This window comes from Antechinus flavipes, chromosome 3 (genome assembly GCF_016432865.1).
Source record: "Antechinus flavipes isolate AdamAnt ecotype Samford, QLD, Australia chromosome 3, AdamAnt_v2, whole genome shotgun sequence".
NCBI classification, from domain to species: Eukaryota; Metazoa; Chordata; class Mammalia; order Dasyuromorphia; family Dasyuridae; genus Antechinus; species Antechinus flavipes.
The window spans coordinates 578,479,244-578,507,166 of NC_067400.1; the positions used below are offsets into that span (position 1 = coordinate 578,479,244).

General features: G+C 38.9%; 1 protein-coding gene across 1 annotated transcript; it reads right to left on the reverse strand.

The window, feature by feature from the left end:
* Nucleotides 1-330: 330 nt before the first annotated feature.
* LOC127555676 (selenoprotein N-like) lies at nucleotides 331-27,817 on the reverse strand. The gene is made up of 12 exons (XM_051988182.1): nucleotides 27,470-27,817; nucleotides 26,869-26,986; nucleotides 21,279-21,421; nucleotides 14,780-14,980; nucleotides 14,151-14,275; nucleotides 13,351-13,488; nucleotides 12,458-12,551; nucleotides 5,818-6,000; nucleotides 1,922-2,027; nucleotides 1,592-1,704; nucleotides 1,388-1,486; nucleotides 331-813 (listed from the first exon to the last, which is right to left on the reverse strand). Exons 1-12 carry the CDS (start codon nucleotides 27,695-27,697, stop codon nucleotides 661-663), a joined length of 1,701 nt encoding a protein of 566 aa, XP_051844142.1. The 5' UTR covers nucleotides 27,698-27,817; the 3' UTR covers nucleotides 331-660.
* Nucleotides 27,818-27,923: the final 106 nt, after the last annotated feature.

Sequence of the window (27,923 nt, forward strand, 5' to 3'; positions counted from 1 at the left end):
GAAAAACAAATTGGTGGAAACAAAATTTACTAACCTTCAAAAATATTATTGTCAGTATTTTTCTATGAGTATGTTCTATAAGCTTACAGCCTCCCTTAAAGAAGACTCATGATGGTCTCAAGTCTATCAGGTCTACAGCTTAACTATGGGTTCTATGTATAGTTTCTATAATTTCCCCTAAGGGGAGACTGTCATGATGGCCTTGAGGTCAAAAGGCCCAATATTATAACATTATTTAAAAAAAAAATTCACTCCATCCAGAAGCAAAGCTAAGGAAGTATCAACACATTGGAAAAAGAAGGATTGATAATTAGATCTCAGGAAAATAGATAAAGAGAAGTCCACTTTATTCGATTTTTGTTTTTAAACAATTATCTTGTAACCAACACATGCTACAATTATACGAACCTTAGAAATATAGAATATTATTTTAATTGGAGAAGAGAGGAGAGGAGAGCAGGTTTAGGGTACAATGCTCAGAGGTGCTACTAAAGATGTAGCTCAGACCATCTTAAGTTCTGGGGGAAAACAAGTCTTGGGAGATTGTAGACATCAGTAGGAGAAGGCAAAGGTACATGTGGGTTTCCACTGAGGTTTATAGCTTTTTCTTCTCTGAATCCCAGCCTATGAGGAAATGCCCCACCCTGCCCATTAATTCCTTTAAAAGAAACCTCCAAGCTTTCTTTGAAGAAAGGGCTGAGCTTGAAAAAGTCCTTTCTGCAGGAACTGTTCATACATCGTTACTGAGTTCAATTGTTTACCACTGCTTTCCTTTGAGACTTGGCACAGCTCATTAGCACTTATGTGGTGGACCTGAAATTCAATTGAATAAACATTTGTATTTCCAGTCTTGCCTGATAAATGTTTGTTTGTAATTGAGATGATTGTCAGTGGATCTGGAAGAGAGATAAGATTTCTGCCAGTTCTCTAGCACTTGGGGGCCACTCCCAACTGAGCCAGGCTGAGGACCCATTCTTCCTTTCTCCCTCCTGGGGTAGAACCAGAGATGTCAACAGGGGCCCCTTGCCAACAATGTCACTCTCTGGTTTAAGAACTAATCACATGCTATAGCCCGCAGCCTTTCCCCATTTTCAGTCTCCCAATCTGCCACTAAACCCAGGTTTCTCTTCTTAATGCCTTCCACAATACTCATTTCCACCTTGATGGAAATCAAGGGAAAAGGTGTTCCCTGACTGCAATATATTCTGTTCCCCTATATTTTAATAGATTCTACCCGTCCTTTAAGGCTTGGACACCAATGATATCAGAAAAGTATATCCTATTTCTTTTGCATATAGTCGATGCAAAATCAATACTAGTGTTTATTGACTCAAAAGAGAGGATGTGGAAAGTGGGCAGGCAGAGAGGGCAGAGGAAAGGCACAAACCACAGTCCCATTGGGGAGGCAGAGAAGGATCATCACATGATCGCTGTACTTTTCCAGGAGGAGTTCAGCCAACTTTTTGTGAGATTTATTATCTTGGTTCTGGAGGCAAAGAAGAAGATACGACCCTTTTTTTTCTCAGCTCCTTGCATTGATGGACCTCCCAAGCTTGCTCTGGCTCAGCAGTTAGCAACTGCCCTTGCTCACCTGAATCTCAATCAGCTCATGCACCTGACACCAGCTACTGATAAAATTCTTCCGGAGAAGCATGAGGATAAAAGGATTTCCTAATACTTTGTCTCGCAGACACTTCCCAGGACCTGCTTCCCAAAACAGAATGTTGTTTATACTTGACAGTGTAAATGAGAGACAGCGACAGTCTGGACCTCTCCATAGAGAATCCAACTTGACCATTGGGTCTCTCAGAAATCTCATGAATTCTGAGTGGCAAAAGGCTTCCATTTCTTCCTCCTTTCTCTGCCCTCCTCTTCCCATTTGCCCAATCCTCCAAATCCTGCCTGCAGGGAGATTCCTCACCAAAGCAGGATTGATCATCCAGGGATCCCCAGAGCACAATGGAGTGCACCAGCTTTTTTTCAATCCTGGCTCGTTCAAATGCTTTGATAAGAGGCAAGTAAGTGACCTGAGAGAAAGCCAGATAAAGTTTCTTTAGACCCAGGAGGGAAATGCTAGATGCTGATTCCAGCCTCAGAACTCAGTAGTACTAATATGCATATTGCATCAAGAAGGCAGTTTGTTGGGAGTAGTTATTTGCCACTGGACTTTTCAGGGGTTGCTGCAAAGAACTATAGCCCTCCAGCATAGTACCAGGGAAAACAATGTAATTGTCGCACTGGCTTTTACATAAACTACAGCATGATTTTTTTCCTGGAAGAAATCACTTAGGTATATGACTCTGAAGTGCAAACAAGTCTCCTCACCTAAAGAGAAGGTGACTGAGCTTGCAAATACTTATCTATGCTCTAGTTTTTAGGATAAGAAATTCTTTGGGAAGATGGAAGAAATTATTCAAGAAAAAGGCCATGAAGGAAAATGTTCTGAAGGGACAATGATTGATCAATATCAGGGCTGAACGGTTGACAATGGGAGAATTTCCCTAAGGGAAAAGGGAAAAGATAAAAAGAGAAGGTTGATATGAAACATTTGAGAATTATCAGTATAATGACCAACCATGATTCCAGAAGACTAATAATGATCCTTACCTCTGGCATAGAGTTAGTAATAAGCCCCAAATGCTCAGAATGAAACTTATGCTTTTGGACATGGCCTTTGATAATGAAATTATAATTTAATTAATAATGAAAAAGAAAAATGGAGAGTTTCCTGGATATTCTGAGATAAAGGTAATTTCTAAGGATCAAAGGAAAGATGAGGTTTTTAAAGCCCTCAACAACCTGACCCCTTCTTACCTTTCCATTCCTCTTAAACCTACTGCCCCCATGTTCTCTGTAATCCAGAGACATTTGGCTTTCTCACAATCTATCACTGACTTTTCTGACTGAGCATTTTCATTGGCTATCCCCATGTCTAGAATTCTCTCCCTGGGGAAAGGAAAATAGTAATAGTAAGCAGGGTTGAACAAAACACATGAATTTCCTAAGGATGGGAAAAATATGGGCTTACTTGTAGGAGATAGGGAAATAGTCTTTAGACAAAAAGACTGAAGATAGTGACAGAGTGAGGATGAGAGAAGGCAGGATAGAATAGGATCATTTGTGCATATGAAAGAGTTTACCTTGGCAAAGAGAAAAGCTAATTCTTCATTTGATCCAGGTCAAGGAGGAGATGTAGTGGAAGATATCTGAGTGAGTGAATACAAGGATAAAAGAGGGAACTCTCTGCATATGGTCTCATTTGGCACTGGCTTGCTGCAATAAGGACATAATTAGATTATTTATTATGAACTTGGAGTGGACCTGGTCAGGATAATTGCCATTAGTTATTTTTGTAGTTATTTTTTTCCTTTTTACCAGCCTATGAAGTTGAATCAATGGCATTAGATGGTGGGAGTGGCAAAAGGCTGGGGCTTGACAAGACAAAATCAGCAATGGGAGAAGGTGCAAGAGACTTGGGACACAAGGACAACATGGAGTTGGACTGGTTCACAAAGGAGTTAAGATAGAGGAGTAGAATATAGCTAGTAATGGCCTAAGGTCATGGTTTGGAGATCAGAGGATATGATGAGGATGAAGAACAGGGTTGGGGATTATGTGAGGGAGAGATGGAATGACAAGATTGTGATCAAATAAGGACATTTTAGAGCTCATAAATATGGAAACAGAGCCTTTGTGAGTAATGGCAAGATCAAGGGTATGATCTTGTGTTTTGATCAGGTGAGGTGGAGGACTAAGACAAAGCAAATAACTGAGGAACTCTGAGGTTAAGGTGTTTGAGGGAATATCCATATGTATATTGAAGTATGAGTTGGGAAGGAGTCAGTACTGAACATATTAAGAAGATAGTCCTGGAAGTTAGACTAAAACGAGTACAAAAAATTGTTTTGTTGCATGCAGAGAGGGCCCAGTTGAAATTATACCAAAAATAAAATCCACACCTGAACCAGCAAATAGAGTTTTGTTTTTCTTCAGCTCTGTTCAGCAGCAAAAGAATAGGCGGAAAGGTTGCAAATGGTTGGGGGAAATGTTTATTTGGCAAAATAAAGACTAAATTGATTATTTAAAAATACTTTTAAAATTATAGAGAAGAAAATAGATATAATGTTATTCCTAGAGAGTCTGTAAGAAAAGATGCTGAAAAAGCAGAACAGCCTCTTTGATACAATAGCAAAGGATCCTTTTGAGGAAGAAAAGTGATAGGTAGCTCAACAAGTTGATCAACAGATGTTGGTTCATTTCTTTTGGCCTAGATAAAATACAATTTAAGTGTGAACCAGTGGCTCGTGGTAGTTAAGGAAACTTGGTGAGTGGAAGGGGTATTGAAAAACTGGAGCAATCTGTCCAGGTTTTTAATGAGAGAAAGAAGATAGTTTCTGCAAACTATATATAGATAAATTAACCAGAGGAAAAATACTAAAACATATTGTTTGATATGTGCCTGGGGAACATTGAGATAGAAAAGTGCTGATCTCAAGTTCACAATTGTTCACCAAGAACAAATTATGCCAGCCTTAGCCCATTTTCCTTTAATACAGGTTCCTAGACTGAGGATTCAGGGGAAGGCTATACAATTAGTATGTTGAGATTTTAATAAGTCATTTGATAAAGTCTTTTATAATGATCTTGTTGACTAGATAGAACATATATGTCTATTTAAATGGAGTCTGGTCATCAGATTTGAAGATAATACAAATATAGGAAGAATAGCAGACATAAAATGGTCTCATCAGATAAAAAAGATGTATCAAATTTGACAAAATTAAATTTACTAGAGACAAAATATAATGTCACATGCTTAGATTTTTAAACAAACTATTACAAATATAGGATGGAGGAAACACTAGTTAGCAATTCATGTGGCAAAAAAAGATAGGCTTAACTGACTTAAACTCAAAGAATCAAGAGAATTCTCTTGTAAATAAAAGTTAATGCCATTTTAAATGACATTAAGAGGTAGAGTGACTAAAACAAACGAAGGGATAGCTCAGCTCCTCTATGTTCCTGGTCTGAAAGACACATTTTAAATGAGATATTGACAATTTAGCACATTAAGGGGATAAGAAAGGAATATAAAACAATTCCATATGTGGAATGGTTGAAGAAACTGGGGATATTTATATAAGAGGAAAAACTGAATAGGAGCCTTGGTAGCTGCCCAGAAGTTTATTTGGATGGCTGTCATGGGGAAGAGGGACTACTAGCTCTATTTTTGCAAGTCAGAACTAGAATCTATGGTGGTAATTATAAACAGGTAGGGACTCAATAAAAGGATTGGCATAAAATGGAGTAATTACTTCAGGAATAATGAAATGCCACTGGAGGTGCTTAAACAGAATCTAAGAATCACTTGCCAAAGATGTTCAGGAGATTTCATGGATTAGGTGGGGACAATGTAATCCTTAAGGTTCATTTCAAGTCTTGCTTTCTATGATGTTATTCTAGGCAATTTCCCACTAAGGATTTACATATTTATATATATTTGAGTGCTAACTTCGACCCCAATGTCTTTACCTAAGAAAGCTTACATTTCCCAAAGGAAAAGAGAACTTTTGATAGGGCCATATTTTCTATTCTAGTGTTTGGTATTAGGAGTAAGAGAAAGATGCAAGGTTCCTTTTGCACTTTCCCCCCAAATCAAAAAGCATCTCTTCCATTATCCCCGGAGAATTATAAAAATTGAATCTAACTTTTTGCCCCCTGCTTCTGTCATTCTTGCTAACATCCTAGCAACTCCCACCAATTTGCCCTAGAAGGGCCAATCTGATTTTGCCCTCTAATCATTCTAGGTGACCTTACCTTCAAGAAGGGATACATGGCAACTTTTAGCCTCTGGACTGCCTTCTCCCAGCTTATCTCCTTCTGCCACACAATGTCCTCAAAGACAAGCTGGCTGGACTGCTCAGAGGGTCTTCTGTAGGTTATTTTGCCCTTCTTGTGAATCTCAGTTGGTCCTGAGGGTCCCCAAGACTCGAGCTCCATCTGAGAGAGTAAGAAGTCACTGATGACTCAAAAATTCCCTAGTGAATTTTCTAGTTATGTTTTGGGGAGAGATTAGTCCTTTTGTGAGAAGGAAGCATTTTTCTGGACCTATCCTGAGTGGTCCCTACGATGTGAGCTCTAGATCAGTCTCTTTGAGAGTATGCAGAAAAGGAAGATGTGATTCTCACTCTCAGAGGGCAAATTAAGGTGAGCAAAAGTGTGAGTGGGGTATGTCATGTTGCCAGAAAGTCAATTTGATACATTCAAAGAGAGAAAAGGATCCAAACATGACTAGTATAGTTGCATTAATTACAGATCTAAGAGTCTGGGTTAGTTAACTTTGAATGGTTAGATGGAAATAGTGCTATGGTTCAGAGTTGGTTCCTCAAACAAGCCAATGAGATTTGAACAGAGAAAACTCTGTCCTTTACCCTCGAGGCATATCCATCACTGCATCTAGCAATGTGTCAAGCACATGTATGCTTTCTTCTACAGGAAGCTTTTACCAATAACCTTACTTATAGGCCTTCTCCTACTGATTACCACCAATTTAATTCTGCTGATATTGTGTTAATATTTTACAAGCTTTCTCTCCATTAAGGTGTAGGGTCCTGAAGAGTCTTTCTTTATAGCCCTCGTTGTTAGCATGGTATTTGGAACATAATAGGCACTTTATGTTTATTAACTGATTGTTAAGCTGAATCACAGGTTACCAGGGAGTAAGATATGAGGGCTCAGTGCAAATTTGTTCTCACTTATGGATGAACAATTCATCCTGCTGAAGGTGGATCTTTGTCAGCTAAGTGCTACATAATCTTCACATGCACCAGTAGTGACAGGAGCATCCAGAAGAATGACACTAGGTTATCTTTGTACCTTTCATCAAAGTTAAAAGCATTCCTCTCTCTCACAGTCCTTCTGGACCATGGCCCCAAAGCCCAGAGTGTGACTTCCTGGAGTAAGAAATTGAATGGATGGGTTAGGTTCACAAGACAAAATAGTCAACTATAGCAATCTAGTGTTTGACAGACCCAAAGACCCTAACTTCTGGGATAAGAATTCATTATTTGATAAAAACTGCTGGGATAATTGGAAATTAGTATGGCAGAAATTAGGCATGGACCCACACTTAACACCATATACCAAGATAAGATCAAAATGGGTCCATGACCTAGGCATAAAGAACGAGATTATAAATAAATTAGAGGAACATAGAATAGTTTATCTCTCAGACTTGTGGAGGAGAAAGAAATTTGTGACCAAAGATGAACTAGAGACCATTACTGATCACAAAATAGAAAATTTTGATTACATCAAATTAAAAAGCCTTTGTACAAATAAAACTAATGCAAACAAGATTAGAAGGGAAGCAACAAACTGGGAAAACATCTTCACAGTTAAAGGTTCTGATAAAGGCCTCATTTCCAAAATATATAGAGAACTGACTCAAATTTATAAGAAATCAAGCCATTCTCCAATTGATAAATGGTCAAAGGATATGAACAGACAATTTTCAGAGGATGAAATTGAAACTATTACTACTCATATGAAAGAGTGTTCCAAATCATTATTGATCAGAGAAATGCAAATTAAGACAACTCTGAGATACCACTACACACCTGTCAGATTGGCTAAGATGACAGGAAAAAATAGTGATGAATGTTGGAGGGGATGCAGGAAAACTGGGACACTGATGCATTGTTGGTGGAGTTGTGAACGAATCCAACCATTCTGGAGAGCAATCCGGAATTATGCCCCAAAAATTATCAAATTGTGCATACCCTTTGATCCAGCAGTGTTTCTATTGGGCTTATATCCCAAAGAAATACTAAAGAAGGGAAAGGGACCTGTATGTGCCAAAATGTTTGTAGCAGCCCTGTTTGTAGTGGCTAGAAACTGGAAAATGAATGGATGCCCATCAATTGGAGAATGGCTGGGTAAATTGTGGTATATGAATGTTATGGAATATTACTGTTCTGTAAGAAATGACCAGCAGGATGAATGAATACAGAGAGGACTGGCGAGACTTACATGAACTGATGCTAAGTGAAATGAGCAGAACCAGGAGATCAGTATACACTTCGACAACGATATTGTATGAGGACATATTTTGATGGAAGTGGATTTCTTTGACAAAGAGACCTGAGTTTCAATTGATAAATGACGGACAAAAGCAGCTACACCCAAAGAAAGAACACTGGGAAATGAATGTGAACTATCTGCATTTTTGTTTTTCTTCCCGGGTTATTTATACCTTCTGAATCCAAGTCTCCCTGTGCAACAAGAGAACTGTTCGGTTCTGCAAACATATATTGTATCTAGGATATACTGCAACATGTCTAACATATATAGGACTGCTTGCCATCTAGGGGAGGGGGTGGAGGGAGGGAGGGGAAAAATCGGAACAGAAATGAGTACAAGGGATAATGTTGTAAAAAATTACTCTGGCATGGGTTCTGTCAATATAAAGTAATTATTAAATAAAAATTAAAAAAAAAAAGAAATTGAATGGATGAACTGAAGTGAGGGTCAAGGTTTGGTTTAGCCATTTAATTGGCTATCACCTCCAGGACTGAATGTGAAATTCTCTATTGGAGTTCATAACTTGGTCCTTCTTACCTTTGTAGTCTTCCTTCTCCTTACTTTTCCCCATATCCTCTGTGAGGCAGTGACACTGGTTTCCTTGATCACTTTTTGGGGCATTTTCTTAGGCTGGAACCTATGCCTAGAATATGCCTTCTCCCTCCCTCTCTGCTTTCCTGGCCTCCAAGTTTCAGATAAAATTCCACTTTCTATAAGAAGCCTTTTTCAATGTCCTTTAATACTAGTGTTTTCTCTTGTTGATTTTCTCCATTTTGTATAAAATCACTTACATGTTTTCCCCCCATTAGTCTGTGAATTCCTCAAGAGTAGGGATTGTTTTTGCCTTTCTTGTACTTAGCACAGTGCCTGGCACATAATAGGTGCTATATAAATGCTTATTGACTCATTGATCTCTATATCTACACAGAAATTCTCCACAGAATGAGAATATGTACAATGAGATTAAGAGGAAAAATTATGGAGAAGAAGAAAAGTATCATATAACTAGAGAAAAGCAAATGTTATAACTGAAAAAAGCAAGAGAATGGAACCTATAAAACTAGGCTCATAAGCTTGACTATGGTTCCTGGAAAAATATTGGAATATATTTGTAAATTTGTAGACTAGTGACCACTTCATCAGAAACAAGACCAGACTAATCTATTTTTTTATTTGGGCTTATTAGATTAGGAGAGGAATGTTGTAGTTATAGTTTACCTAGATTTCAGCTTAATTTTTGTCAAAGTCTCTCATATTATTTTTGTAGATAAGTTGAGGATTTATGAGTTAGACAGATGTTCAGTTAGGTAGATTTATAACTGGTTAATAGATCAGATGAAAAGAGTAAATTATTAATAAATGAGTTGATAGTTAGTGGAAAGAGAAATCTAGTAGAATACCCCAAGGATGCCAATTCCCTTGCCATGTAACAATTTCATCAATCACTTAAATTAAGGCATAGATGGCATGTTAGTTAAATTTGTGGATGTCACCAAACTGGGAAAGATAGTTATTAGTTTTCAAAAGAGATCTCAAAAGGAAAGATTACCAGGTTGAATCTAAGAAGAAGGATGACTTGATATCAATTATACAGAAATGATCTAAGAATTTTAGTGGACTGCAAATTTGGGCCTAATGTTATATACTATGCAAGAAGTAGGAACGGAAAAAAGTGGCAGTTCTGTAGTTTTGACCCTCAGAATGATTGTGCATTTAGTCTCCAGCTCAGACTGAGACCAAGAGTCAAGTAACCAGGATAAGTAACTCAGATCAAAAGGAAACCTGAAATTCTCTGGCTATAAACCTTCAGATCCCTCCAGGTAGTTGACAGAGGATGCAACCCTCAGCAGTTTACTAGAACTCAAACTAAAGGAAACCCTACATTTGTATCACCCAGACCCAAACCAGGGTCAGGAGCTTGGAAAACTTAGAATAAGAGGGCAGCAATCAGACTTTGTCCTAGAAGATCATACCACTTTGGATGCACTAAAAATTTGCATAGCCTGGCCTAAGCTGCCCTAGAGATTCTTGTAGTACAGAACATTCAAAATCCAGAGGAAAAAATAACAGGACTCCAGAGAATACAAATCAAGGCCAAAAAAGACACAAATATTTTTCCCTTAAAGGTTCAGAATCAGATGTTAACATGAAGTCCCAATTCAGAAAGTATAGCTTGAAGAATATGTAAACAAAACAAGCAAACAAACAAACAAAAAAACCTCTTCTACTTTAAGGAAGAAAGACAAAAAACATTTATTAAGTGTCTATTATATGCAGAAACTGTAATAGGTTTGTTGAATGGTATGAATGAATGAATGAATGAATAGGTATAAATGAAGAGTTATGATAATTTTTGAGATACCTAAGACAGAAACCTAGAAGAAGAAAATTCAAAACATCTACAAGAAAAGCTTCAAAGAAAAATACAGATTGGATGCAAGGTCAACTAGAATTTCTGGAATAAATGAAACAAGAATTTTTAAAAAAGAATGAAAATAATTTTATAAATGAAAGGAGAATAGTACAGGAAATGATTAGAAAATAAATGAGTATTTTGGAGGCGACTGGAAGGTAGAATTGATGGCTTAGTACAAGAGGTACAAAACTTAATCCAAGTCACTGGCCACTTGAAAACTAACAACTCTATCAAACAACATAAAATAATAAAACAGTTAAAAGACTGAAAAAAATACCAGTAAACTAAGATATCTCACATCTAAAACAACTGATCATCTCATATCTAAAACAACTGACTTGGAAAACAGATCAAGAAGAGGTAATTTAAGAATCACTAGATAATCTGAAAACTAGGACCATAAAGAGAGCCTGAGTATCATATTTTGAGAAATTATAAAAGAATACTGAACCAAAGGGCAGAGTGAAAATAGAAAAAAAAAGATCTATTGGTCATATCTTGAAAGAAATTCAAAATAAAAACTCTCAAGAGCATCATGGCCCAAATCCAGAACTCTCAGGCATACTCAAAATGCTAGATGGCATCCAGAGAGAGCCCAAGTACTGAGGCGCCACAGTCAGGATCATACAAGATTTGGCAACTGTCAGAATATAAAAAGGGGGAATGTAAAGTGCTTAGAGGAAAAGAAGAGACATCCTAATTGTGAATTATGTTGGAAGAGAATTGCTATGCTGGACTCTTAGAGATGGTGCTGTGTCTCTGAAGAGCAGAATGGAAGAAAGAAATAATGAAACATGGGAGTAGAACAAAATATAAGCTATCACATTTAAGGAATAAATTTATTCACATTTCTCCTATTTTAGGATAAAGATTATAGTTAAATAAAAATAAAGATCTATGTAGGTCTTTAATGAAGATTTTAAATCCCTACTAATTTAATGCTAGTAAGCTAGGAACTCCTCATTTCCCATAATTACATAAAAATTTTGGGATTTTTTGTACTTTTAAAATCATGCTCCAGGAAATTCATTACTGGGAAAACTTCATTATTCTGTAAGATCAAATCAGCTTTACTACTAATATTTCCTTAATATCCTCTGGCCCTCTTAATGGAGGATGGAGCCATAATAAATAAATGGCCTTCTTTTAAGGATGACTTCTCTATCATGGCCCTACTTTAGGTACCTTCTCCCTCCACCCTTTTTCAATTTCTTTTTATGGATTGTCTTCTCCCTTTAGATTCTAAGGTCCTTGAGAACAGGGACTATCTTTTTTTGCATTTGTATCCCAGTGATTCACACAGTGCCAGACACAGAATAGTCATTTAATAAATATATATTGACTATTGTTGAAGTACTAGGTATTGTCATTGCCTAGAAACAGAATAAGCCCAAAGCTACATTTCACCAAAAGAATAGGAATATAAGTAGATAGACAGGCCCTCTGGTATTTCTCCTAGATTGGAGTGACTATTAACATCAAAGCTATAATTTTTCAAGGAAATCAGATCTTAAGCAGATTTTTTTGGGGGAATATTCACCATTCGCCTTCACACAGAGTACATTTGTAGAGTCCATCACTGGAGCAGCTAGGAGTCACAGCAAATAGAGCAGAGTCAGGAAGATCTGAGTTCAAATCTGTCCCTAGACATCTATTAGTTGTGTGACCCAGAACAAGTCACAAACTGTATTTGTCTCAGCTCCTTATCTATAAAATGGGGACACAATGGAAATGGCAAACCACTCCAGTATCTTTGTCAAGAAAACCACAATTGAATGATGGAATAACATTCAGGCTATTCTTTTTTTCTATAAACAATAGGGGGTCCAAGTGAATTGGACACTTTCCTCTCTGTAATCTTGTTCCTAGTGCAATATAATCAAAGGAATTACTTAGACTAGAAGATAGAACAGAATTGTAGAAAAGTTCTGTCCAAATCAAGCAGCAGATCACACACACCTGAGGGAGATAGCCAATATCCATGTTCATTTTGGTCTTGGGGTTGCCATTTTCTTCACTCTGGTAAAGCCAATCCATTTTCACATTCAGAGGCCTTATAAAAGAAGTACATATGAAGTTTTGATGAGTGCAAACCGAGGAAGTTGGCTTATATCAATGAGTCAGTGGTGTCAGGGCTGAAGGCAGTGGCTGAGAATATACTATTGAATGGATGGCTTCAAAATGGGCAGAAATCTGGAAAGGAAATTGAGGAAGACAAATAGAGACTTGGAAGGCTGACAAACTAGAATGATCGTCTCAAGATTTTAACATGGAAGAAGAAAGCTGGATTTTTGGTAAGTAAAATTCTTTCAAAATAGTAAAAGAGTAAGTCCAGAAGTTATCTTAGGATATTTCCAAGGGTCTGAACAATACCTCTCTCCCTCCTCTATTTCCATTTCCTATAAGCTATCACCTATAAGATTATTAAAATCTGGAATATACAAATATTCCATCTGCAAGTTGTTTCTGTTATGCAGGATTTTTCCAGGTATGTGGAGACCCCTCAGAACTGTTAACTAGGAGAATGTCTTTGGAAGGGGATGCTATCACAGGTAATCTTCAGATCTACTACTTTGGGGAGCTTTTGACATCTCAAGGTAAGGAGGAACTACCTTCTCCTTTCCTAGGCCAAATCATCAAAATAGATGGGCTTTCAGGGTTGTGTCTGTGGCTCCCTTCACTCTGTTTCCTCCCTGCCAAAGATGCTGTTATCAGATCTTTTCCAGAAAAATACCTCTGAGGAACAAGGAAAGGAAACTTGAAAGTGGCAGTAATATATTCTGCTATCTTTAAGACAAGTCAGAATCCCTCACTTGGCTGAATTGCCCCAAAAGGGGTTATGAAAAACCTACTTGTGATTGGGCACAAAGAGCTTGAAGTCACGGACATGGGAGGAATCCTTGGAGAGAATGATGTACCCAGTGAACTGTCCTGGAGAGAACCAGAAGGGGAAGAGGGGTGGTTCATTGAGCTGGAACTCAGCATGGATCCTGTGACCAGAAAGGGTAAAGAATCTGAGTTGGAAAGGCCCTCAGAAGTCATCCAAGTCAAACCATCCTCGAATCCATTCTCTTCTACTTCATCCCTGAGAAGTTGTCACTTAACTTCCACTTGAATAATCAACAATAGGATTAGAAAATAGCCCATTCTATAATATATTAGTGCTGAAAGGAACTGTAGAGATAAACTAGTTCATTTGAAAGCAGCTATAATTATTAGAAACATTTTCCTTATATAAAGTAAAAACTGCATCTCTGCAACTTGCACTCATTGTTCCTAGCTTGGTTTTGTGGAGCCGAGGAGTTTAAGCCTAATCCTCTTCCTGCAGCACAGCCATGATGTCCTCACTAAATCTGTAGGTTCAACAGTTCAAGTTCCTTCAGCTGGTCTTGCTATGGCATGGTTTCCAATCCCATAACCATCCTGGTGACTTTTCTCTGAATGTATTCCAGAAGAAAGCTTGGCTAAGAATTCTGTCTGCAGATGGGAGAAACTCTTCCTTTCCTATCTTCCTCCCCTCCCCCCAAAAAAGCTGGCTGGGAATGATTAAAGTGTTAAGATACTCTGTGGATTCTGTTCAGAAAGACTGACTATGCCCACTATTCCATCCCAGCTCCCCCAGTCTAGAATGTAGGCAATGGGCAGTACTTGCCTGAAGGCCACTGTGTAGTAGAGGTCGCTGATGGCCATAAGGCAGGCCACTGTACCCCGAGGACCAAATCGAGTCTTCACAAACAGTCTTGGGTGGAACATGCTCAGGAGTTTAAAGATCAAGTCCTGTGGGGAGGCAATGGCCGACAACTTGGGAGCCTTCCCCAGGACATCTGCTTTCCTGAGGTTGAAATAGGTAACTGGGTCAAAATGTTATCTGTGCACTAAATGATGGGACAATGCTTTCAAATTGATTGGAATAATTGTGTTTTTGCCCCCAAGGCCTTGAAGCTTTTTTCTTTCTTCTTGGACTTGAGGGTGGGAAAATGGTTATCTGGAAACTAAGAATTGTTGGAAACAAGTTCAAGGAAAGATACCGGGAGTTAGTTGGGGCAGATCATTTAAAAGCAAATATATTCATACCCACGGATTCTGGACTCCTGATACAGATGAGTTGAGGCTTGTGGTTTAGGGCATCAGAGCTACTGTTGAGTATAGAGACTTGAGGCATTTGGGTTGGATCTGAAGTAGGCTGAGTCAGGTCTGAGGCAAGAATATCAAACTGAATGTTTGGGGAGATTTGAGCAGATGCAATAGGAATGGACCTAGGGCTTTAGGGTCTTTTCTAACCTCTTTTCTTTTGGATCTTGGTGGATAGAAGCGAGTAGAAGAGAGATGTTTCACTTCATTGGGGATAATCCACCAGGGCTCACCCAGCTTCAAATCCTCTTTTGGTGGCAGGAAGATGAAGAACTTTTGGGCTGAGAACAAGTGGAGCATTACATCAGGGACAGTCCAATTCCGGAGTCCAGATAGAGTGAGACGAGAAACCTAGGAGAAAGGGAGAGCAAGTGCTATAGAAGGAGAGGCAGTGAAGCCTAGAAACAGACTTAGACATGACTAGACAGACTAGTTAACCAAGATTTTTACTTAAGAGCTCAAACTAGACCTAGAGTTCCTATTTCCAAGGATTCTTGCTCAGAGGGTCTCAGCTTTCTTACACAATGAGATTGGAGTGCTTGATCCTCTGGCTTTGGTACCATTTGATTTTTATCTGGTATAGAGTTCTTGCCTACTTGAGATGTGGATTGGTTGGTTGGTTGGTTGTTGTCCTTTATTCTTGAAGAGGACCAAAATGACATTGTTAGAGTCAATTTAGCATGTTCAACTATGGCTGATAAGACCAATATGAACTTGAAATGCTCTGACACAATTTGGACACAAATAATCAACCTCCTTATCAAAGTGGACATCCCTGGAAAGTATATTGCCAAGATAAATGAATTTATCCTCAGCATTCAAAACTTCTCCATTGTTGTAACCAATGGTTTCACATATGGATGGTATAGTGTTGGCTGATGGAAGAACTGTGAATTCTTGTTAGGCCAAAATTGGCACAAACAGCAGAGAATCCATACTTTGTTACACTTTAGCTTTAGAAGGTGCATTGAGTGCACAATCACATGCAAACAAAAAAGTCATATACCAATACTCCCTCCATTTTAGTTATGCCTTGTAGCCTTTTCATGTTGAATTTACCATCAATATAGTAGCTGACTCTGATGCCATGTTTGTCCTCCTTGAAGGCATTTGACAACATGGTTGCAAACATCATGCTAAAAAGCATGGGAGGGGCAAGTACATGACTTTTGTTTTATTCCATTGGTTATTGGGAGTACTCAAGAGTATTGTCCATTGTCCAGAATCCAGGTGTGAAGACTGAGTTAGCTCTCTGTTGACCTCAGGATCAGCTAGAGTAAGAATCAGCAAAAGTCCTTAGTCTTTAGGGGGAGAAGTAAAGGAGATGGACGAAACTCCACCAGGCTTGCCATCCACCTTCCTTCTCCTTGTCCTCCTGCAAAGTGTGACCTTGGCCTGTCTTACTCCACCCCCTAATCCCTTCTACAATTATCTGTATATGCCAAAAGGTCAAGCCAGCACAGAATATGAGAAGGGCGATTTTCCAAGCATATGCTTATAGAGTATTGTCCAAGAGGTAATTAGCCTTAAGTGCTCAGTTGTCTGATTCCAGTGCACCCATTCAGAGTTTTAGCCCTTTACACCCAGGTAAGCTTGCCATCATGATATTGACATACCATGCTGATGAACTTCTCTGAGCAACCAAATTTTGATTTTTCATAAGCTCTCATGACTGACAATATTAAAAGCCTTGGTCAGATCAGTAAATGTTGTATACAGATCTCTGTTCTGCTCCTGGCATTTCTCCTGGAATTGTTGGGCAGCAAATACCTAATTGACAGTTCCTTGGCCCCCTTCTGAAGCCTCACTGGTTCTCAGATATAGGTGACCTTCTTCTAGGTGTAGGATCAGTCTATTAAAGATGATTCTGGCAAGAATATTGCCAGGGATGACTAGGAAACAGGACACTCCCCCCATAGTTCCCCATGATAGTCAAAAGACTATCCCTTTACCTTTATAGAGATGGACAGTAGAGACATCCTTGAACTAGGGGAATAACTAACTTCCTCTTGTGATATCTGGAAAATTTCAGTCAGCCTTTGTATGAGCTGGACTCCCCACCTTGTAAATCTCAGCTGGAATAGAGTCAGCTTCAGAAACTTTGCCACACAAAAGTAGCCCGATGGCATTCAAAACTTCAGTTGGAACATCAGTCAAGTAGAAATTAATTTCAATCTGAGGTAAATGGGCAATGACTTCAGCATTGATTGATGATATTCTGTTGACAGCATTATGGAAGTGTTAAGCCAATCTCTCTAGGATCATGTCCTTATCACTAATCAATGTGGTTCCATCATCACTGAGTAGTCAAGATGCCATAGGTCTTTGGGCCATAAATAGCCTTGAGGACATCATAAAAACCTTTTAGATTGGTACTATCTGAATAAAACTGAATTTCATCTGCCTTCTTTTCTGAGTCAAGAATCTTTCATCCATCTTTGGATTATGCTTTACTTTTGAACTATCCTGCTAACACAGCCTGTGGAGTTCTCGTTTTTCATTTAGCAGCTTCTGAATGCCCCTATTTTCACCAAACCAGTCGATGTTTAAATGTGTTCTGATCCAGATGAGCAAATGCAATGTTGTATACCAAATCTCTGAAAGCTGCCCACTCCTTTTCTGCTCCCATCTTGTCAACTGTGTGTTAGTTCAACTTACCTAAGTTAGCAACAAGCTGTTCTTTCTGGGAAGTGCTCTAATCTGTTGACATTAATAGCCTTTTTGCCTTGGAACCACTGCTTTTGTTGAATGCAAATATATAGCTTGGAGAGGATAAGTCTATGATCAGTCCAGTATTCTGCTCCAATCATTGTCTTTATCCCTCTCACATCCTGTCTCTCCTCCTTATAACCAGAGTCTATTAAATGCCAATGTTTGCTGGGAGGGTGCATCCATGAAATTTTATTGTATTTGGTGTTGGTGTTGAGTGATCAGTAGTAAGTAACCATTGCTGTTGCTGTTTCCAACTCCAGTACTCCCAAAGATTCCCTGCCATGTCTAGTAGTCTGAGCCTAGTCTAGCATTAAAATCACCCGGAATAATTAACTTGTCATCCTTTGGCACACTGATAAGGGCTCCAGGTCTTCATAAAATTTTCCTTTAACCTCATTATGGTTTGTCATGGTGGGAGCATAGGTATCGATGATAGTGGCATTTTCCTGTGAGTGGCAATTGCATTGTCATGAGCCTATCATCCACTCTTTTTGGAAGGTGGGTAAGCCTGTTTACTAGATTTTTACTTACACTACCTTCATTCACAGTGCTCCTTTTTACTGTGGCCATTCTGAGAAAAATGTGTATCCAGCTCCAACTTCAATAAGCTGGCCTTCATTTGCCAACCTTGTTTTATTTAGGGATGCTATTTGAATGTGATACATGTCGAGTTCTCTCATAACAAAAGCAGTTTTGTCTTTCAATTCTGGATTTTGAGTTGTACAAGTATGTGTATATTCTACATTCAATTGGTGAGCAGAATCAACTTTGCAGAAGTTTTTAAATATATTTTTGGTGTTTGATCACAAAGTGGGATTCCCCACCTGCCATGGTAATTAGACTAGGTTTGGGTAAGCAGACAATTTTTAGGGCATTTTTTTTCTAGTCTTTCCCTTGTGGAGGGAAGCAGTGCATCTTTTTTTTTTTTTAAATAACATTTTGTTTTTCCAAATACATGAATGTATTTTAACATTCATCTTTCCAAAACCTTCTGCTTTAGAATGAACTGACAACTCAGTGCGCATTGAGCAAATCATTTTTTCCCCTCGCATTTAGATTTACCCCTGATCTGGTCTGCTTGCTTGGCTAAAAGTTACCATTATAAGAATGCAATAAGAAGAAATTATATACTGAAAATCCAAACCTCTAAAACTTTTATAATGTATCATATAATGATTTTCCTCAGTGTGACAAAGTAGTCTGCAAGATACTATAAATCCTTATTTGAAAACAATATACTCCATTTATCTTCCCTTGTATGAATGTGTAACCTTAGACCTGGCAACAGTTCATAATTCAACATCAGTATTTGTTTTTTTATTCTTTTCTATGTTTGTTGTAGAGATGGTTTACTTAGTTGGTTTACAGAGATTTCTCTTGAGATCAGCTGATGTCTCTTTTTACTATGCCTTGTAATATCAATAATTTCTTCTAACTTGTACTCTACATTTGAGCTGTGGGTCCTTCTTTACTATGATAGTTAATTGATTCATTGGCCTCTGTTTTTTTCCTTCAAATAGGTAAAAATTAAAAAACCCCACAAAAAAACAAAAAAATACTTTCTTATGATTCTGTCTGAACTGACTTGATTCCACGAAGTAGAATTGTTTTCTTTTGTATTTGGCTGATCTTCTTTTATTCTATATCAGTAGATTTTTAGGAAGGTGGAATCAGTAATTACCTTCACTGAACCATTGCCTAAATTATCTAAATTGTCTGTGTACTCACATAGCTTCTTTTAAGGTTTGAAGAGCCTTTATAGACCCTCAGCAAGCGTGTGTTTCCTCCTTTCTTTTTGTTTCTGATTTTGGTTTTTGATCCCTGTTAAGAAACTGACTGCCATCACTTATGAGTCTTATGAGATGAAGAGGCTATGGGACAATGAATATCCCAAATAAGCTTCTTTTTTTCCCTTCTCCCTGTCAGTTCCAATGGGCAGATTAGTTTAAGTTTGAGTTTTCCTCAGTTCTAGTATCTCTATGATTCATTATTCCCCCAAGATGTGTTAAGTATAGTTAAGAGGAAAAAATACTTAGAATGACAACTGGAAAATGTAGGGAGAAATTGAGTGTGCCCCCAAAATTGTACATAGGCCTTTTCTACCCTAAACCTTCAGAGGAAGTTAAGCTAATGGATCAATTATTGTTTGTTCACTTTTGCCTTATTTAGTTAATCCTTAAGTAAAAAGGAAAAAATGGGATACCCTCTTTGATACACAGAGGATCACAAAGAATATTTTGATTTTGAGATCTTGTTATTTAGGGCAGATATTCCTAGCAAAGGGAATGTTGCTGAGCAAGGGTACAGAATTGAGAAAGTATGGGGAATAAGTCAAGGACAGAGTACATGAGGAATGAGAGGAGGGGACACTGGAAAGGTAAGCTGAAACCTCTTTCATAGGGTATCTGTACCCCACAATCAGACTTCCAGTAGCATCCTTTCTCTACTTCAGATAAGGGATCCTTTCTTTGCCCTTTGGCAGCACTGTTGATAATTCACTTTGATGTACAAGTACTAGTATGTTTATTGACAGAATCAAGCAGATCTCGATTTGAATTTCAGTTCTACTCATTATTTCTGAGACCTTAAGCAAGGGCTCCATCTCTGTGGGTTTACATTTCCTCATTTGTAAAATGAGGGGGTTGGACTAGATGCCCTTTTAAAATCCCTTCCAGCTATAAAACCATGATTGGATGAATTTTTTATACTCCCCCTTTTTATACTTCCCCTTGGATCTTATGATCAGGTCCTTTGTGTCATGGGAGTGAGAAGAGATATTGAGGGTGTCTCTTTTCCCAACGTTTCATTTCCCTCCCAGCTGTGCTTCTGACTCACTGATCTTGACCACTATGACTTAGCTGCCTTCTCACCTTAGAACTTTCCTCTATACCTGGAGCCTTCTCAGCCCAGAACTTCTCTAATACCTAGAACCTTCTTGCCCTGGAATGTACTTCACCCTTCTGTGCTTCCCTCTCTCTTTCTCCTCCCTAAACCCAGGCCTACATTTTGGGGATGGTCCTGGACCAGTCATGCTTCATTCTTTGGGCTTGACTATCATGCTTTCTCACTTGGATATCCCTTTGGACCCTCTCCCCATTGTTTTTCACCTCCTTTTTATACATTATCTTCTAAGTTCCTTAAGGGCAGCAAATGCCCTTCTTTATGCCTGGCACAAAGTAAATACTTAATAAAAAGTGCAAACTGCCTATCCACCCAAGGCTAGAATTGTAGAAAGGAGCACAAATCCTTAGCTGGTATCTGTGAAAATGACTCAAAATCCCGATATTCCATCATCCTTCATATCACAACTGTTTTTACAGGTGTCCAAATACTACAGAACCTTTGGCTTTGAGGACTTCAGGTATTCTTTCTTTCCTCTTTCCTGAGAAGAAAAATATGTGATTTCTCCTTCCTCATTGAAAAGACTGAGGAAACTTCATCTGAGACTGCAGTTGTGATTGGGGATAAGGAAAGGTAGGTAGGTAAGTGAGCAGGGCAAAGAGTTCCCTATGAGATGGATTTAATACCATGCAAATTTAATGTTATGTCTACAGAGCTGGGTCTGATAAGGTAAGTTTAGGGATTTATTAAGGACTCATTCCAGGAATGACTTTTGTTAGCCACAAATTCTGGAGGCTGTGACTTGTCCAATATTAGATAGTAACTATTGTTAGAAGTTGGATTTGAAGCTATGTAAGCATCTGTCTAAAGCTGAATTTATTTCATTATTAACCTGAGTTAAATATTACAAAGAAGGGTTTTTTCTTTTTCTTTCCTATCTATGCTTAGGAAATATTATTACATTCAATATTTGTCTGAGGAAGGGAATTTGGAAATGGAATGGGAGAACACAATAGACACTTCATAGTCCCTGTTCTCTAAGACCTCCCAAACCTGTAAACAGTTCCGTACAGCCCAATTCTCCCTTCAGACTTACGTGCAGGAATCCATCTTTGCTTTTGTACATAGTTTTTGGGAGCAGTGGCTGAAATCTTGCCATGATAGAAAATTTCTCCTCACTGAGATCAAGTGGAAAATTCTGAGACACTTCCTCCTCAAGGATGCTGATAGATGTGGCTGCTATGGAGCACAGACAGACATGTTAACAGAATCAGTTTTCATACTTGAAAGAGTTGTAAAGTTCTCTTGTGGTACCAGAAAGCAAAGTATTTCTGTTTCCCTTTCCACCAGGGAGAATTCTTCTCTGTCAAGTACTTACGTTCAAAAAGAGAGGGAATGCTGTCAGACAGAGAACTATATGGGGCAGGGATTGGGTCTTAAACTTGACTTTGCAACCCATTTTTCTTCTTTGCAACAAAAGAAGGTTACTTGCTGCCCTTAAGGAGCTTAGAAGATAATGTATAAAAAGGAGGTGAAAAGCAATGGAGAGAGGGTCCAAAGAATAAAGAAGAAAATTATCCCCATTGTGAAATGGGGATAATTTTATCTGCTTGTCAAGGTTAGGAATTATTTTAGGAACAAGCACTCCATGAGGCTCTACTATGTGGCAGGCATGGTGCTAAGTGCTGGGGATAAAAAAAGAGGCCAAAGACATTCTCTGATCTCCAGAAGAAGCTACAAACAATATGCAAATCAATATATACACAGCAATCTATATATAGCATTTTGTATTTGTTTCTGGAGGTGACTGAGAGCCAGTAGAGTAGGGGGTTAACATGGTTGCAGGCTGTATTTGTGCTTTAGGAAAATCACTTGAGAGGCTGAATGGAAGGTGAATTGGAATGAAGAGAGACTTGAGACAAGCAGACTCATCAGCAGGATGAAATCTGAGGGAGGATTCAAATTGAGGTCTTTCTGATTCCGATTTCAGGGTTTTGTTTGGTCTACCATTTAGCTGCATAGGTTTTGGAATGATAATGATCATATTCTGATCTCAGTACCACCACAATCTAACAATATGATACTGGGAAAATTCCTTCACATGTCTAAACTTCATTTTTCTATCTACAAAATAAATGAGTTAACCTAGATGTTTCTTGGGATTCTTTTTCAGTTCTGTATTTCTGTTGGTACTATATTTAAAAAACAGAAATGTTCAGAAATTAGAGGATGAAGTTGTGTATATTTGGCTACACATTTCATTTAAGAAAGAGTTTGTTGTTTATAAAAGTCATACTGCAATGTCTCACTGTGATGTGGAGATGACTTTGGGCTTTCAATTCATGTTGGAAAGGAACAAACTTGGGTAAATTCTATTGAAAAGAATTTGTGTCTTCTATCTCGAAGCTTCTTTAACTATGAATTGGATCCCTCTATGGGATTAAATAACTGAATTGGGTTAGGCAAAAAGAAATTTAGCAATCATAAAAGGTTTTTGAACACAGTGACCAAAATTTAATTCAAAATCAAATGTGTAATAAAATCGAGGTGTTTCTGCATATATTGCATTGTATGACTTCACTGCAGCCTAGATTCTGAACACCCATTATGTGCACTTTGCACTGTGTGTGAACCTTGGTTTAGATTAGAGATAGGACTGCATAAAAATTTCTTGGGCGAAAAGTAATCACAAATGAAAAAAGTTTTAAGAAGCCCTGCTCTATCTGAAGGCCAGATCAGTCATATCTGAAAAGGCTCATCACCCCTAAATTGGCCACAAGTAATCAGTTTTTGGCCAATCATAACCCATAGCCCTCAGAGTGCTCCCCCAGCTTCTGCTTTTGCCAGTTAGTAGGAACAGGGGTGAAAGGGACCAAGAACCATACCATTTTTGGACTGTCTATAAAAATTTAACTCCTGCTACTTTGAAAATAAGATTCTTATCAATAGCAATCAATGAGCATTATTAGAGGAATTGCATCATATCAATTTTGGCAACTTCAATACAAATGAAAAGAGAAGACACAAAGAAGTTGCATCTAAATGAAGTATATCAGAAAAGTTCTTGGAGAGACAAAAAAAAAAGTTGGTTTATTGCCCATCCAAAGGAAACAAGAAACTTTACTTCATGAGATCCTTGGTCATCTCTTATTGTAGTGCTCATGAGAGAGCCTCATGAAAAACTATCACAAAGGAATTACAATATATGTGCCAAAATCTGTTGTAGACAGTAAGAAAGTAAAGGAACACTAGGAAGAATTCATTTCAAGACCTTCCAAATTAAACCAACATATATTTTAACTGTCTTCTATGCAAATATAGGAATGAAGGCTAATGGAAACTATGACTCAGGATTAAGAAATTAAAGAAGCCCAAAATATGCAGTATATAGAGAAGTCTCACCCACTTCTATGTACTATGTTCTATGAACATTTTCTTCAAAAATGGAGTTGTGAGATGTTGGACATGGTGAACAATGAATTGCATCATAAACAAAAAATGAAGTTGATTTCTTAGCAGATAGAAAATAATCAGAGACATTTCCATTAGCTATGTATGCAGTCAAATTATTGGTTAGTTATGTTACAATAAAACTCAAAATCAATATGAAATAGAATATAAATGAGAAATTATTGCATAAATTAACACATCTCCAAATTGACCTCCTTAAATCAACTATTGACATTAAAACATGGGAAACAGATAAAAGAACAGTCATTCACACAGATTATCACTATTTTCTTAGGAAGTTTAAGTAATATAAATCAAGTCACAGAGCAATGAGACTAAAAAAAATTTAGAAACAATATCAGCCAGTAAACAAGTTTGACTTCCTTTTAAAGAGGAGAAATATGGAAGTTTAAAGCAATATTCCTTTAAAATACAAATTTATTTGTAAAATTTTATAGAGGAAAATGACAAATTATAAGCAGTATCATTTTTATAAAAGTAACAAACAGTGGAGGGAAAACACATTTATAGAAAACTTAAGAGACTTAATTAAGCCAGATCATTTTGATAACATTTAAGGATGAAGCTGGAAGAACAAGGAACAGATGAGAAAATGGAAAAGATCTGCCATAATTATTCTAAAAAGCTATTCAATCATTAATAAGAGTCTAATAAAACAGTTCCTGACATGCTGTATGACAGAGGCATCTAAGTATGGATGAATTAGATTAAAATGTAATTGGAAAATGCTTAAAATAAATAATGCAATAAAATGTAGATAATATTAATTTGGGGTTCCCTAAGCTAAGATGTGGCTCATGGTATTTATTTTATGTTTAAGAGTGTGACTGAGCACATTGAGAGATTGATTTGTCCAAGATCATGTAGTATTATCATGTAGTATTTGTTTTGAGCCTAGGTATTTGATTCCAAGGACACCATGTTTCTCTGATAAATATCAAATGAAACAAAAACAGGAAGAAGTATGTTCACTAAGAGTTTGACATTTTCACGAAGGATGTTAAACTCAAGAATCTAAAAATAAGAGCAAGATCTGTCGATGGTGAAAATCTCCTAGGTGCTTCTGTTTGTGGATAATGTGCTAATTGCATCCTGTTTCCAAACACTGCAGTGTTATGAAATCCATAATTATTAAGAACAGTCCAATTATTTGCCTTGCAAAAACCAAATAGAAAAAGAAGGCATATTGTTCAGACTATGAAAGATAGATTATAGAATTTATGTTTCAGTACATAGAGTTTGGCCAGATGCTGCTGATAGACAATGAACTGGGCCAATGACCCAGAATTAAATAGGAAGAGAGCAGGCTGAAAGGCATCTGGGAAATTGCTTAGTGCTTTTAATGACCCCAACCTTTCCCCTGAAGCAAAGATCATCTTTGAAATAGCAATGTTTTTCTGGCAATCCTACTGGCTTTGAAGCTTGTAATACCACAATCTCAAGAATATTCAAGGATATCTACTTACAAAGCAACATAGAAATGATTGACCAAGTGCCAAGCTTGAAGGAGAAATAGCATAAGTATATCATTAAGACAATGGAGGAGATGGTACTGGCTTCATGTTGATTGTTTAGCAGAGGAATTGATAAAAATTAATTAATCCCTGAACAAGCAGAGAGAAAGCTCTGTGGTCCTACCAGCTGGGAGTTTGTCCAGTCAGAAATCAAAGTTATGTCAAGCCCCTGAGGTCCATCCTCTGTAGGGACCTTGGGCAGTCTCACCTTGCCATGCCCTCTCAGAAATCCCAGTCAAGTACCTGAGTTAAATTTTCCCTATAAATCTACTGATGGGCCATCTGATGGCTGCTGCCCTCCTTTGGGTCAGTCTGCCTGTTGGTGTCTTTCTCCTTATCCCTCCTTCATGCCACGTTGTATCTCCTAACCCCACCATGCCTTGTGGTGTGCCTCCAGACCCCACTTCTCCTCTAGCTAGCTAACTCTTAGGATTTTCAGGATTTAGTCTGCCTGCTAGGACTTGCCCCAACCATTGGATTACTGTGAGCTCCACTGTAAGTTCCACTGAGGAACTTATCTTTCATTTGCTATCTCACTCTTTCATATTTGCCATTCCTAGCGTCTATTGTATCTCTTCATTTTGCCTGTAACTTCTTCCCATAAACAAATGGCCATTGTGAATTCCTCACATGATTGAACCCCAACCATCATCTGGTGCCTCCATCACTCACCTCAGTGAGAATGAAGAACTAATGAGAGTATTTATTTCCCATTGGTTCCAAGTAATGTCAGATCTAAAGCTGGGGTTCATAAAGCAGGCAGTTGGGTGGTACAGTGGATAAGGAACTGGGTAGGGAGTCAGGAAGATCTGACTTTAAATCCAGCCTCAGAAACTTACTATATGACCCTGGTAAGTCACTTAATTTCTGTTTGTTTCTTCATCTGTAAAATGGGAATAATAATAGCAATTATCTCCCAGAGTTGTGTATCAAATGAAAAAAAATTGTAGAATGCTTTGCAAATTTAACATTCAAGTGCTGTATTAATGCTAGCTATTATAACTGGGAATCTAACTTATTAAAATAGTGAGACTTGTACTTTATATATTGATTTCCTTAGTAATACTATATATTTTGTTTTATACACTTATTATGACAAGGGGACCATGGGTCCAAAACACAAAAAGAGATAAAAAATCTCTTATCTTGATGGAAGGGCTCCAGTGAAGTGGGTAGATCTGGGCAGACTTCAGCTGAGAACCTATCTACATCTGACACTGTGTGACCTTGAGCAAACATTTAATTTCCTTCTACCTCAGTTTCCTCCTGTGTAAAATGAGGGAATTGGAGGAGCTGGCCTCTGAGATTTCTTAGGGCTTTAAATCTCCGATTCTGTGAAGAATTTATAGATCATGGAGGAGAGTCACACAAGTTAAAGGAAGATGGATTTTGACCACTAGTGGCAAGAAGGCACATAGGAATATATTCAAAATACTAATGAGTGAGAAAAGCTAAAATCAAAGTCTGGGAAGAAAGCAGCTCTGGGAATCTGAGGGGTCCTTAGTCTGCCACCACCATCGCTGATAATGATCACCAATATTGCCTAATGTTTGTACAGCCCTTTTCTGATGAATTCTCTCTTTTACCCCCTCTTTGACCAGTGAGATAGAACCGGAATTATTCTTTTTAGCTGGGGAAATGAACAAATTCCGCTAATTTCCCCCAAGGTCTTCTTCATGGCCCTTAGGGACTCCCAAATACCTATCAATTTCTTCGCATCACGCTTGAACTCTTCAGGGCTGATGTACATGTCTCGGTCTCTATCCAAAGAGGAGAAGAGAAAGAATCCATCTTCCCCCAGAAACTTCTGTGCTGCCTCCTGGGTCAGAACAAGGCGACAGAGGGAGAGGCTGAGGATCCGGGAAGAGCCTCGCGACCCCCGGGGCTCGTGTTTTAAGGAGCAGATTCAAGGCGGGAGGCAAACTGAGTTGGCAGGAGGGAGGGGTGCGGGGAGGGGGGAGGCAGGCAGGAGAAAGGAGAAAGACTTGGTCACGACCTTTTTTGGGGGGTGGTGTTGTGGCTGAGGTTAAGGAAGGGTGGGAGTTTGGGGGAGAAGAAGGAAAAGGAAGGGGATGAATGGGGAAGGAATCAGAAAAGGGATAAGAAGGGGGAGGGGTTGGAAAAAAAAGGAGCAGGGAAGGAATGAATGGGGGAGGGGAGGAGGATAAGGTAGGAAAGGGGTAGGGAGAAGGCGAAGAAAGGGGATGAATGGGGGGAACCGCCTCCCCCCCGCCCCCCCAAGCGCGGTCGCCTCCTTTCCCCTCACCCAGTCTCCCCGCCCCCTCCCCTAGCCGGGCCTGACCCGCAGCGCCTCGGCCTGGAACTCCCTAAAGCCCACGAAGCTCCGGGTGGCGACGGCCAGCAGCGCCCCCAGCACAGTAGCCACCAGCGCCAGGTCCTGGGGGCGGAGACGGCTGGGGCGGCAGGGACGGCGGGGGCGGCGGGGGCGGCGAGGTGGGCGGGGTGGGCGGCCCGGGGGCGGAGGGGGTAGGCGGGGCTCGCTGGGCCCCGGGCTCTCGGGAAGATCCATGATAGCAGACCGCAGCTCTGCCTCATTAGCGGCGAAACTACCAACGGCCGACCAATGGAGGGGAGGGGGCGGGGTCACCCATTCCTAAGCGACTAGTTAACGTATCGGGAGGGGTGTAGCCAGAAACACTGACTGACAGCCGGGGAGGGGCGGGACCGGGGTCTGACTGACAACTGGAGACCTTCGGTATCCGAGGCTCGTAGCCGTGGGAGGTGGGCTCTGGAGT